Source organism: Monoraphidium neglectum (genome assembly GCF_000611645.1).
Source record: "Monoraphidium neglectum strain SAG 48.87 unplaced genomic scaffold scaffold00148, whole genome shotgun sequence".
Classification (NCBI taxonomy): domain Eukaryota; kingdom Viridiplantae; phylum Chlorophyta; class Chlorophyceae; order Sphaeropleales; family Selenastraceae; genus Monoraphidium; species Monoraphidium neglectum.
The window spans coordinates 1-12,731 of NW_014013480.1; the positions used below are offsets into that span (position 1 = coordinate 1).

The window sequence follows — 12,731 nt, forward strand, 5'->3', positions numbered from 1 at the left end:
GGGGGAGAGGGGCGAGGGAGAGGGGGCCAGGGCCAGACGTGAGTGCAGGAGGAGGGGGAGGGGGGTAACGCCAGGGGGATTCCAAAACAGCATGGAAGCCAGTGCAGAGCGAGTCGACCGCGGCCACACCCCTCACACAGTAGTCGGCCTGCACTTGCACCCGGCCCCCACGCTGCCGCCCAGCCGCCCACCCGGCTTCATGTCGCGGTGGAAGTAGCCGCGGCTGTGGATGTACGCCAGCCCTGCAGCCGCAGCGAGTTGCGCGGAGCGCCAGGCTTCGGTCCATACTCGCGACGCAGCGCTTTCATACCATTGTCCGCAACAGGAGCCGCACCCTGCACTGCTCTGCACAGCCCGCAGGGTGCCTTGCTGCTCCGTCCCCCCCTCCCTCAATTGCGCTGGGCGCGCACCCCGGGGCTCGCGGCGAGCTACATCGCAATTTCCGGCCCAGCCCGCACCATACATGCCGAGTTCCCCACTCCCACCCCAACTTCCACCCCCAATCTCACTCCCACCCCAACTTCCATCCCCATTCTCACTCCCACCCATCGTCCCCCTGTGGCCTCCCACCAACCACCCCTCACCCCCCTCCAGTGCCTCACCCTGGAAGACCTGGTGGCACCACGCGCGAATGCGGGCCTCAGGGAAGGGCCTCTCGCGGTCCTTCATCAGCTGGTACAGGTTGCAGTCCTGGAGGTTGCGGTGAGGTGGTGGTGGGGCGGGGGGGTCGACGATGGTGGGCAGCGAGCACCCGCACGCGGGCGAGCACAGGGTGAGTGGGTGGACACGGGCACACGTGGTCTCTTGCCGCCTATGGACGCACCAAGGGTGCAAGAGCCACCTGTGCCCAGCGTGTCAGGCCGCGGGCCCTGGAGCGGGCGGGCTGGACCGTTGATGTCGCCTGTGCGCTCACCAAACTTCAGCCCCTGGTGCGTCACCCAGCATCCCAGGTCAACACTGGCCAGACGCATGCCCGCGGGCTGATCGTAGGCGGCGACAATCAGGCCGCCCCATCCCCCAACACACACACACACCCACACACACACACACACACTCTCTCTCTCTCTCTCTCTCTCTCTCTCTCTTTCTCTCTTACACACACCCGCACATGCGCGCTCATACACACACACACACACACACACACGTCACGGACCCACTCTTTGACCCGTCCAACCCACGCATTTCTCAGCGGCCGCCCACCAGGAACTCAAACACGAAGAACAGCTCGTCATTTTCCCGAATGACCTCCTTCAGCTTCACAACATGGGGGTGGCTCAGCCGCCGCAGGGACTTGACCTGTGGAGGCGGGGCGCGCAGGGCGCCGCGGGTGCGGGAAAGAGGGGGGCCGCAAGCAGGCGCGGCGAGTGTGACGAGTGGGGTGGGACGGGGGCTGGCGGCTGCAGCTGCTGCTGGTGACTCAGTCGGTTTTGGAGGTGGCGATAAGGACGTGCCAAGCAAGCAAAGCGGGCCGCGTGTGGAGCTGGCACACTGCGTCAGTTGCCAAGGTGACGGCAAGGGCGGACGTGCGCGTGGCCTCGGCGGCGTGGCGCCGAGCGCGCTGGCAGGCTTCTGCGCCGGTGGGTGGCAAAGGTTCGGCTGACTCGTGCCTGAGCGCGAACACGGTTGGGCCCTGGCAGCGAAACCCTCCGCGGCCCGCACCTCGCGCAGGCTCATGCACTCGTCCCAGCTGAAAAACTTGCGCTTCATCTTCTTGATGGCCACCTTTGGATTGGAGTGATGGGTGCGGTGCTGCGTGAGGATTATGTGTGACCCGTGCTCGCAGGTTTTTGTGGGACGGATCACGCCCATGCCGTGGGCAAGGCAGGCCGCACCGTGCGGCGGCAACAGGCGCCATGTTCGCTTTGCGTTACGCTTCACTCTGTCCTAGAACAAGCATATTACGGCCGTCCGAGTGATGTCACTGTCTGCCGCCCATTAGGCGCATCACGGCCCTCTGGATACCGCCCACGCGGGTGATATCCACCTGACCGGCGCCACCGCTGCGCGCCTGCGCGCACCGTCTCGTTGGTCTGGAGGTTCACGGCCTTCCAAACATTGCCGTATGTGCCGTCTCCTTGCTGCCTAAGGACCTTGTACCTGCGGGTTTCGCAAAAAGGCAGTGTCCACGTTGGTGTCGTCCATACCTGGCTGCGGGCGCGCACTGTGCTCAACCCACAGCCGTTTGCAAGAATTTACGCGCGTCCGAGCCCGCCACTGCGCACCGATTCATGATGGCACCCAACGGCGAACGCTATCCCAAATGGCAGCTCCGTCAACAAGACGCTGGGCCTTGTCTTCACTGCCTGATGTTGAAGATTAATGCCAACAATAAGCATATGGGCGGCTGGAGGGTGATTGTACTCCGTCACAGATCACTCTCGGAGCGGGTCATTGAAGGCACACCTCTGCTGGGAACCCGTACAGCGACTTGCACCAATGTCATTGATGTGGTGGTCTGAAGAACAGATATGCACACACTTGTGCAGTAGTCACGGGCCGCGTCTGTTCATTCCCAGCATCGTAACAAAAGCCCCCTCGACCCACACAACTCCCTCTTTGACACGCGCGGTCTTGTACACGTTTCAAGAGGTGCGCAGCTCCGTGTGCTTCGCCGGCACACAGGGCGGCCAGCAAGGGCAGCGGGTGTCTGCGCAGATGAAGCGGGAGTTGTTACTTGTTGGTTTTACGAATGATTATGCCGAGCACTTTCGCCTGCACACCAGCGGGCAACACCCTGTGCAGTGATGCAGCAGCATGTGCCGCAGCAAGTGCAGCAGAGCAGCAAGCAGCGCCAGGGGGGGGGACCAACGCCATGGAGGGAAAACAGCGCCGGAGCACGCCTTGAGCATGTTATCGCCACTGCAGCACGGAGGAGTGGCGAGCATGCCTCAAGATTGGTCACAGAGCCTGCTGCTGCACCAATGTCGTGCGGCTTGCGGCTGGCGGGCGGCGGTGGCACCAAAACCAGCCGCTCTTGACCCGCAAGCCGGGACGATCTATCAGCTGTCCAGAAGGGTGCTGCAGTGCGCCTCATTGCGAGAAGCAGCCCAAAGTTGCACACGCGTTGTGGTCGCTGCGGCGTGTTACGCCTCTGTTGTTCCACACGCCCCTGGATCCTCCCTCTGTCGGCTCCCTCACAGCCGCGGCGCAGCAGCAGCAGCCAAGATGGTGCAGAGGCTGACCTACCGCAGGCGCCACTGCTACAACAGCGCCTCCAACCGGACGCGCGTCGTCAAGACCCCTGGTGAGCGGGGGTCCCCTGGATGCTTGTCAGCCAGCCGGGGGCGCTTTGAGCATGCACGCCCTGCTCTCTTTCGCGGCAGCCGTGCGGCCTGATCATGTGTCCGCAGAGCCAAAGCTCATCGGCTGGTCATCCTCTCCCCGCTATATCAGGCGGCAAGCTGGTGGTGCAGTACCAGAAGAAGCCCACCAAGCACCCTAAGTGCGCCGCCACCGGCGTGCGGCTGCACGGGGTGAGCGCACCGTGGGCCGCGGTGGATTTTTAGGGAGGGGGGGCCATGGGGGTTGACGCGCTGTGCAGCGAGGCGGGGTGCCGGTGAACCCGGAAGGACTGGGGCTGCTGTTGCCCCAAGGCGTTCCGCGGGCTGCTGCGGCGGCGTGTGGAGCCAAGGCAGAGCAGGAGGAGGGGTGGCTGCGTGACAGTCAAGTCCACTTGCGAGCGGTGGCGCCGTACACCTGAGGCTGCGTTGCTTGGGAGGCCGCACGTCAGCCAGCATTCTGTGGTGGCTGTCACGTACATGGTGGCGGTCACGTGTGCGGTGGCTGTCACGTGTGCAGTGGCTGGCACCAGCAATGCCAAAGCTGCGGTCGGGTGCGAAGCAGTCGGCAAGGCCCCGTTTGCTGCAGGCTGAACTCGACCATTCACCCCGTGGCGGCCCCTGTGGCGCCCTCCCCCCGCCGCCGGACTGCAGCTGCCCCAGCGCCGCCCCGCGACTCTGGCGCGCCTAAGCAAGAGGCAGAAGTCGGTCAACCGCATCTACGGCGGCGCCCTGAGCCACGCCGTGGTGAAGGAGCGCATCGTGCGCGCCTTCCTGATTGAGGAGCAGAAGATCGTCAAGAAGGTGGGGCGGGCTGTGAGGGATGATGTTTGGGGTGCCTGCGGTTGGAAGGGAGCGTGCACATGCCAGGACGGTGGTATGGGGCGTGGGAGGGCGGGCGGAGCGTTTGTAAGGCACAGCCCGCTCTGCTGCAGCGCGGTTCTGGAGCGATGCATGCGGCTGCTGCGGGGTGTGCTGCGCGCTTTGAGGACGCGGCGCACCGCATAAAAGCCGCGACGGCCGCACCGCTGCGTGCGTGGCCGCTCGCGGAAGAGAACGGTGCCAGAGCGATGGATCAGGGCGGCCCGCGTGTTCGCCGGCCGTGCAGCTGCATGCGCGGCCGGCTTCCGGGCGACCCCACAACAACATGGATTGGGATCCATGTTGGGTAGCGTATGGTGGAGGCACCTGCAGCTGTTGCAATCGGAGCGACCGACGCTGCCCCTCCTGCTCGTTTGCCCCGCTTGCACTTCGACTGCCTCGCAGGTGCTCAAGCTGCAGGCTAAGAAATAGGCTGCTCTTGCGTCATGTAACGAAGCCACACAACAAACTCTGCCATGTGCAGGATTTGTGTCACAGCATCGCGGCCAGTGTGTGATGCAGCGCGCCAGTGCACGACGCGCACACGCAGCTGGTCCAAACAGCACTCTGTCCGTACGCAGTGCGGGCACCAGCTATGCCTTCTCGGCGAACCAATCCACAGTGAGGATGGCCTTGCCGGCAGCTGCGCCAGCAGAAGGCTGATCAGGTGGCGGCGGCCTGGCAGAGCTGGCCTGGGAAGGGAAACCAGGCCTGTGCGACCCTCGGCGGCACGGAAAGGCAGGCAAGGGGGCAAAACCTTATGACACCCATCACACTGTACCAGGCATGAATGAGAAGTATAGAGCATTGTATACGTTTGTAGGACGTTTACCGCAGCTTCGACCGATCCACTCCGCAAACAAGATCTAGACAATCTAGGTGACCGTCGCCGTTACTTTACATCACGGACCAGTGAATTCTGTCACCATGCATAAGCTAGCCCACCACCAGTCGGTGCTGGGTAGTGCAGCCGGGGCAAGAGCCCCGTGGCCTGCTGCGGCGCAGCGCGCGCAGCGGCGCCAATGGCGAGACACCCAGGCGTGGGCTGCCCGTACTGAGCTGCAGTCCGCAACAACGTCGGCAGCGCAGCCCAGCACAAGCGGCCGCTTTGATGGCGAGGAGCTGCCAGGGCCCCAGGGGGCGTTTCAGCCCGGGCAGGAGGCGGCGGCGCGGCAGCAGCTGTTCAACCGGATAGCCCCGGTTTATGATGAGGTGCGGCGCACCCCATCCCCGTGAGGTGTTGCAGCCGCGTCACAACCACTACCACGAGAATCCGATGGCAATTCCTGCCATCAGAGCGCCATGTCAGGCAGCGTCCTCCTCATATGCACGCGCACTGCCCCGCACCCATGCTCCGGGGTCGCTCCACCCCGGTGCCGCTCACCCCACGCGCCCGCAGCTCAACGAGCGCCTCAGCCTCGGCCAGCACCGCGTCTGGAAGCGCATGGCCGTCCGCTGGTCCGGCGCCGCCCCCGGCCACGCGGCGCTCGACGTCTGCTGCGGCAGCGGCGACCTGGCGTTCGAGCTCGCGCGCGTCGTCGGCGCCACCGGCCACGTCACGGGCCTCGACTTTGCGGCCGAGATGCTGGAGGACGCAGAGTCGCGCCGCGCCGCTGCGCCCGGGGTGCGCCCGGCGTCGCGCCCACCCGCGCGCATGTCGTGGGTCCAAGGGGACGCGCTCGCGCTGCCCTTCCCGGACGCGTCCTTCGACGCGGCCACCATGGGGTACGGCCTGCGCAACGTGGCCGACATCCCACGGGCGCTGGCCGAGCTGGCGCGTGTGCTGAAGCCGGGGGCGTCGGCCGCCGTGCTGGACTTCAACAACAGCGAGGACCCGGTGGTGGACGGCCTGCAGGTGGGGCGGCCGGGGCCCCCCCTCACCCCTCACCCCTCACCTCCCTCCACATGGTGCAGAGCTGTTGTGTGCAGCGGGATGCAGGCGTTTTGGTGGGATTCCAGGGGTCGGCAGCTGTGGGGTGCCACCTCACGAGCATCGCGGGCTTCCCATGATCCGCATGGCAGCTGCCAGGCAGGGGGGCGTGGCCCACATGGCAAGCCCGCGCACGCCGCCCCGCTCGCCTCGCCCCTGCGCCGCGGCGCTCTCAATGCAGCGGATCCCAGCACACAACCCTTGCCAAGCCGCCACGCCTTGCCCCGTTAGGGCAAATCTTCAGATGCATTGAAATCTTGTTCGTTGACATATTTCTAGCGGGCCATTTCCCCCCCCCCAAACACACACACGTGACACACACACACACACATGACACACACACACACGTGACACACACACAGACACGTGTGAATCGCCCCACCCCGCGCCAGGCCTTCTTCCTGGAGCGCCTCGTCGTCCCCGCCGCCTCTGCCTATGGCCTGGCCGCGGAGTACGAATACCTGCGCCCCTCCATAAAGCGCTTCCCCACCGGCCGCGAGCAGGAGGCCATGGCGCGCGCCGCGGGCTTTGCATCCGCGGTGCATTACAACGTCGGGTTCGGGCTGATGGGCTGCCTGGTTGCGACAAAGGCGCGGTGACGGCGGGGCAGCCAGTAGCGCCCGGCCCGCGCACCGCGCAGCCCGCCCCAGCCCCCTGTGCCCCCGAGCGTTGCTGCGAAAGTTCTGCCCTGTCGGGGTGCTGCGTGTCGCGGCGAGCCCGCGCCTGTGTAAAACCCCCAATGCCTGCTGCGCCTTTGCGTGTCGCGTGAATCATGACGGACCCGAGCCAAGGAGCAGCCAGCCACCAGCAGTAGAATGTACGAAGTTAAAAATAAACCGGCATCCAGGGGCAGCACTTGATACATGGCGTTACAGCCTGTCAAAGGGCCCGACCTCCCCCAGCACCTCCAACTGAGGCTCATCCCACCACGCCGGCAGCCCGGTACCCTCGCCCCCGCTCCCACCGCCGCTGCCCGCCGCCGCCTGCGCCAGCCGCCAGCGCCGGTAGCCCGGCGCCTTGGACGCGAACTCTGCGGGGTGCATGAGCAGCAGCCGGCGCAGCCCCAGCAGGGGCAGGTCCCCGGACTCTGCGCAGTACCGCAGCCGCTGCAGCCGCTGATCCTGCGCGTCGGCCCACGCCGCGAGCGGGCTCAGCGCCGGCGCGGCCGCGCCGCCGCCGGCCGCCCCGTCGCCGCTCTCTCCATCCAGGTCTTCCGCGCCGGCGACGGGCGACGAGCCGTCGCCGCCTGCCGTGAACCCGCCGCCGACGCCGCCGGCGCCGCAGAGGATGGCGGCGACGAGCGGGTAGCGCGGGCGCAGCAGCGCGGCGCGCCAGCGCGGCCGCTGGTCCGAGAGCGCCACGATGGCTGCCCACTGCTCGACCATCCGCTCCACCGCTTCGAGCCCCCCATCGCCGTCCTCTGGACCGCCGCCATCAGTGCTCCTCCTGCCCTTGCTGCTTCTTCTTCTACTGCTGCTGTTGCTACTGCTGCTGGTGCTGGTGCTGCTGCTGTCGCCCTCGCCCACCTCTGAGGAGCTGCTACCGAGCAGGGCCGCCTCGAGCACCGCCGGGTTCCAGGCAACAAAGTGCAGCGCCCGCCCGTCACGCCACCCCAGCCGCTCGCGCAGGGCCCCGGCCAGCGCGCCGCTCGCCGCCCGCACACGCGCCGGCGGTGCCGCGAGCAGCCGCGGGTGGCGGCCGGCGATCAGCGCGGCGTCCAGCGGCGGCAGCTGCAGCACATCGGCCACCTCGGCGAGGCGCGGCGCGAGCTCGCCCTGGCGCACGCGCACCAGGGCGGGCGCGGCGCACAGCGCGGCGTGGGCGAGCTCCGGGCCCAGCAGCGCAGCGGCCGCAGAGAGGCGCTCCTCCACCCACTCGTGGCTAACGCCCCCGCTCAATCCACCCCAGTCACTCGCATCGCCATCGCCCGTGCTCCAGGCCGCGGCGCCGGCGCTCATGATCGCCTCGCCGCCGCCGCCATCGCCGCCGCCGGCGCCAGGCCCGAGCTGCAGCAGAAGCAGCTCCGAGAGCAGCGGCCCCGTCAGCGCGCCGCCCAGCGCGCGGCGCACCGCAGGCCCGAGGGACGAGATGGCGAGGGCCAGCGCCTCTGGCGGGCGGCGCGGCAGCTCCGACAGGGCGGCGAGCAGCAGCTGCGTGGGCGGGTGGCCAGGCAGAAGGCGCAGCAGCTGCTGTGCCGGAGCCTCGAGCTCCCTGCAGATGGGGGGCCGGCAAACGTGGGGTTGGGTTGCCATGCTGTACACACGTGCTTGCTCTGCTGCCACACAACGCAGCATCCCATGCGCAAGGGGCGGTGCCAAGGAGACAGGGAACAGAAGAAGCGCACACTGTAACGTTGCTGCATGCCTTTTGTACAGTCGTAGAACCCGAAATCCGCACCCGGGGTCCAGGAGCAGCGCCAGCCGGTGGCGGTTGACCAGCTGACGCCCGTCCACGCCAGGCAGCTTCCTCCCAATCGCCAGCCATCCCTCAGCGCGCGCCTCGAGCAACGGCGCGTCGCAGGGCACAACGCCGCACCGCGCGTCGTCGAGAGCCCAGCCGGTGGCGCTCCGGCTGAGGGACAGGCGGCGGCGCGCCTTCAGCCAGAGCAGCTCGAAATCCAGAAATTGCTGCAGGTTGGGCGGGATGGGTCGCGGCGGCTTCGCGGGCTGCGGTAGCGCCGCCGCTGCGGTCTGCGCTGCCGCCGACGCCCACACGGCGCACTTAACGCCAGCGCTGCTTGGGACGCAACGAGCCGGCTGTGCGGATCGCGCGATGCGTGACGCCCATGAAAGCAGCAGCTGCTGTCGACGTGCGGCGCCGCTCTGTTTGCCGAATTCCAATGGAGCACCGGCGGCGTGTGTCATTTTCTCTTGAAATCATTTACCCCCATAAGTTGTTGTAGGGAGTGCCTTGTTAATCAGATCGCGCAGCCTGGTAACTTGGCACAATCCGAGCACATAGAGGCAAGAGCCCATGTCCTGATCTTTGATCAATTACGATATTCTTGAAAGCATGCCTGATGGCCGCGGCAGCTTCCCGATAGCTGTCATGGTGTCTCACCAACTCGGCACAGCTATGTGCCTGTCAGCGCAATGGCCTAGGCGGCATCCTCCACGCAAAGCATGTAACGCTGTATCATCCCGGGCTGTTATATGTTCAGCATCATCAATTCAAGGAGGATGGGCACCCCTTCAACTGGACGAGGCACGTTGCTGTCAGCGGCAGTCAACTCTCATGTGACCCTGCGCATCGCTCAGCTACGAGCTGTGAAAGACCGCGCCATCACCTTCCATGATCACTTGATTCTTTCAAGATGAATGCAGGTGTGTACGATATACAAATCCCATACATGGTGTGGCAAAGGCATCATAACTCGCAGGCGCAAGGGGGGGGCTGACCACCAAGCCACCCTCGCAGTTCCGCCGCGCACCTTGTTGTTGCTGACAGGGGTCTCTCTACGGATCATGACTTTCTGATGCGCTCGCTACAGGCATCATGGGTCCCATGTCCTGCGTTTGTTTGTATTCCGCCATCACATATTCAAGGGTTGCTGCTTCCTTCCTATCCACGAATATCTGCAAATTTCAACTTGAACTCTGCGAGCTCACTCCAGGTGCAAGCCGTCGAGGCAAGCAGCACATTGTTGTGGGGCAGGCACTCTGTAGGGGGCCAGGCACACAGAGGGGTTGGAGGAATACATGTTCATCACAGCATACAAACAAAATTTATCTGAAGGCTTCACACGAGTGTGCGGAAAGTCGGCAGGCGCCACATGTGCGCCGCGGGCCACTGCTGTCCATCCTCAAGTAACTGAGTAACCGGCCGCCCATATCCTCCGCCTTCAAATCGCCTTGACAACCAACAAAACTCTTATTTACGTAGAATAATCTGTTTATATACATTGAGATACCATGGCAGGACGTCGGAGCTTGCTGCTGCTGGTCGCGGTGGGGACGCTCACTGCGGGCACCCTAGCCGAGCCAAGGGTGTCGTACGGCAACCAGGAACCAACGCTGTGCCCTCAGAAGGTTTTAGTGAAGACACTACCTGTGGTACGTATAGCGGGACGTTGAAACCGCCCTGCCGCGACCAGTGACTCGAGACGAGATGACACGCACACGCCCGCGATTGGCAGAGGCTTATTGCGGATAAAATAAATCTACTAAGAAGCTTATGCCCTCTCAAGGGATGCAGTGGCACAGTACGAGCGGAGAGCGCGATGCCGACCCTCGGCGCCACAAGCTCGATCTAGCTTCATGCGAGAGGACCCCATGCACGCATGCATTTGCAGGACATAACTCTATGCTACAACAAGCAGATGCGTGATGTTGCCAAGTCTGCAGGTAATGACATGGCATAGGTGCCTGCGTGCCTCCACTCGCACCACACCTGCCTGGCGTGTTGGCGGGCGAAGGTCGCTGCCCGCCCCATACTCATGTATGCACAGCAGCCCCAGGGTAATTAATCCTGCCGACGACACCTTCTTGCTGAAACTGCAGCAGACAACTTTGCCAGCGCCTTTGCGGGGCGTGCGCCGCTGCCGGCGCCTGTCATGCGGGAGCTCGGAGCAGCCGCCGCACAGCAGCCAGACCAAGGGGGGGTCGGCGGCGCATCCTGGCCCTTGGAGGTGGGCATGTGCCTTGATGGTGACTTGTTCATTTGAACCATTCCAGGTTGTCATCTGAGCCCCTGCTTGCATAATGGCGGGCACTTATGTTGCTTGTGAGTATGTGCAGGGCCCTTCCCCCTCAAGTGGTTTGTCTACTGTGCAGACTAAGCGCCGGCCCACGGCAGTCGCGGGGTAGACGCTCGCTCAATCACCTGAATGATACACTCACGAATGCGCCAACATAGGGGGGTGACCAAGCGTTTTATATGCAGGCCTACTCTGATCAGGTCACGGGTAGCGACGGCGCTGCTGTTGACGACGCCCAGGGCTTTGGGAGGTCCAAGGCTGTGATGTCATACAACACCCTCCTGGGCTCCACCATCATCGGTGAGCGCGCGTGTGACGCAAAAGCATATTTTTCAACGGTGGCGCATGAATCCTGGGCTTGACGTGATTGCAGCAGTCACACCAGGCCCATTGACGGCTTGGCGGAGCGCACTACACGCAACTGTCGTGCTTCGAGCTGCCACCAAGTCCCTTGTTCCTTGCCAGACGGAGTTCAGCACAGCGCCGTCAGTGCAAACAGCCCCAATGCAGGCCTGAGATCTCCACTGCCGTTTTTCTTACAGGTCCTAGTTACAAGTTCACATCTGACCCTTCATCCTTGGAGGGTGCCAAGGTGCGGCAGCACAGGACGCAGCCACGCTGTATATCCACCCTTGACCACCTTCAAGCCTAGCGTTTTCTGCACTGTGTCCAGCAGAACGGCGTTTTATGCATTGGCCAGAGTCCATAAATTCAGTGTGCACAGCTGGACGCCTCCTGCATTCCACTCACACTCACCAACGTCCCCACCCGTTTAGGTCATGGCAGCCAGCGGCGCCCGGGTCCACAAGTTTTCGGTGGACAATTGGCTCGACACTGCCAGGACGCGCCGGCCAGCGTCGCTGCTGGAGGCGGTGACCCAGTCGCAGCAGCGATACGTTGACGTGCTGGACCAGCCCATGGACAGGTGCGAGGGAGGGGGCCGGTGCGCTGCTCTGAGAGCTAGAAGTGTGTAGGGTGTGAAACTGTTCAATCAGTGGCTCAGGATGACGGAGTTTGTCCATGCATGTGCAGAAGCAACTGCCTCCTTGCCAGGCATCAGAGGATGCTTGTAGGAATGAGGGTGCCACAAGGGGTGTGGAGGAGATGCGAGGCAGCGGGTGCAGGTTATCTGACGCGCACATGGCCGTTCTTGTGATGCTGCTTTGCAGGTTTGTATTTTGGGCCTACCCCGTCACAGATGCGATCTATCAGGAGTTTTATGATCTGGTAAGAGGGTGTGGCGGGTGATGTGTTTGCGGGTGTGGGCTTGATAAAGTGGCAGATGCCCATACATACATGGGTCCTGCTGCAGCATGTTTGGTCACTGCACAAGTGCTTCTGTGCAGAGGAAGATTGGTGAGGTCGGCAAAAAATCCGGTAATTGTCTCGCAGGCGGGCACCTTTGCGGACTGCTATCCAGGCTGTCTGCTTGTGTGCTGGGGCCCTGCTGCTGTCGCTTCTTCTGACCGCCCTTGCACCCAATGCATGCAGGCCACGTTCCTGATCAAGCGCTACGCCGGCACTGGAAAATCATTCTTCATTGGCCATTGGGAGGGAGACTGGGTGCGCTGCACCAGTGTCAGCCTCGCGCATTGGCGACGTGCAGGGACCTCTTCGTCCGTTGGGCGGGCAAGGTTTTGCGGGCCGTTCCCTCTTACCCCCTGTTCACTGTGCGTCTGAACACGCATGTGCCCTTGCCGTTATGCTCTTGGTGACACAAGTACCCTTGGTATTCAAATGATGAATGAGCCGATTACCAACCATTTGCCTTTGCAGGCCATTCGTGACAATTACAAGGACCCCATCATGCCTGGCCGGGTCGAGTACTGGACCCACAAGCTGTCGGAGGTCCAGAGAGCCATCGACACAGCAAAGGCAGACGCAGCTGATCTGGTCAACGGCGGTGCAGGCGTGCGGGTTTGGGGCTACGCAGAGGTCAACCGGGTGAGGCGACAGGGTGCGGGGG

The 12,731-nt window shown here is 63.9% G+C and overlaps 5 protein-coding genes across 5 annotated transcripts in view; 3 read left to right on the forward strand and 2 right to left on the reverse strand.

Annotated features, from left to right (window-relative positions):
* Nucleotides 1–1,200: 1,200 nt before the first annotated feature.
* MNEG_1471 (hypothetical protein) lies at nucleotides 1,201–2,230 on the reverse strand (the record flags this gene model as incomplete). The annotated part of the gene is made up of 4 exons (XM_014050036.1): nucleotides 1,201–1,296; nucleotides 1,660–1,722; nucleotides 2,019–2,097; nucleotides 2,223–2,230. Coding segments are annotated over 4 exons (246 nt in total), but the record flags the coding sequence as incomplete, so codon positions are not given.
* Nucleotides 2,231–3,165: 935 nt separating this feature from the next.
* On the forward strand, nucleotides 3,166–4,571 carry MNEG_1472 (60S ribosomal protein L34; the record flags this gene model as incomplete). Its single annotated transcript, XM_014050037.1, has 4 exons — nucleotides 3,166–3,244; nucleotides 3,394–3,473; nucleotides 3,933–4,082; nucleotides 4,545–4,571. 4 exons carry the CDS (start codon nucleotides 3,166–3,168, stop codon nucleotides 4,569–4,571), a joined length of 336 nt encoding a protein of 111 aa, XP_013905491.1.
* A 495-nt stretch (nucleotides 4,572–5,066) lies between these two features.
* Nucleotides 5,067–6,668, forward strand: MNEG_1473 (ubiquinone/menaquinone biosynthesis methyltransferase; the record flags this gene model as incomplete). Its single annotated transcript, XM_014050038.1, has 3 exons — nucleotides 5,067–5,351; nucleotides 5,539–5,994; nucleotides 6,462–6,668. 3 exons carry the CDS (start codon nucleotides 5,067–5,069, stop codon nucleotides 6,666–6,668), a joined length of 948 nt encoding a protein of 315 aa, XP_013905492.1.
* A 270-nt stretch (nucleotides 6,669–6,938) lies between these two features.
* On the reverse strand, nucleotides 6,939–9,535 carry MNEG_1474 (hypothetical protein; the record flags this gene model as incomplete). The annotated part of the gene is made up of 3 exons (XM_014050039.1): nucleotides 6,939–8,280; nucleotides 8,467–8,696; nucleotides 9,500–9,535. 3 exons carry the CDS (start codon nucleotides 9,533–9,535, stop codon nucleotides 6,939–6,941), a joined length of 1,608 nt encoding a protein of 535 aa, XP_013905493.1.
* Nucleotides 9,536–10,944: 1,409 nt separating this feature from the next.
* MNEG_1475 (hypothetical protein) overlaps nucleotides 10,945–12,731 on the forward strand; it is a gene marked incomplete at both ends in the record, with an annotated part of 5,007 nt that continues 3,220 nt past the window's right edge. The window contains 6 exons of the mRNA XM_014050040.1: nucleotides 10,945–11,065; nucleotides 11,308–11,357; nucleotides 11,542–11,690; nucleotides 11,935–11,992; nucleotides 12,257–12,328; nucleotides 12,542–12,709. Of these exons, the coding sequence (XP_013905494.1) occupies nucleotides 10,945–11,065; nucleotides 11,308–11,357; nucleotides 11,542–11,690; nucleotides 11,935–11,992; nucleotides 12,257–12,328; nucleotides 12,542–12,709 (618 nt within the window). The remainder of the gene's footprint in view (nucleotides 11,066–11,307; nucleotides 11,358–11,541; nucleotides 11,691–11,934; nucleotides 11,993–12,256; nucleotides 12,329–12,541; nucleotides 12,710–12,731) is intronic.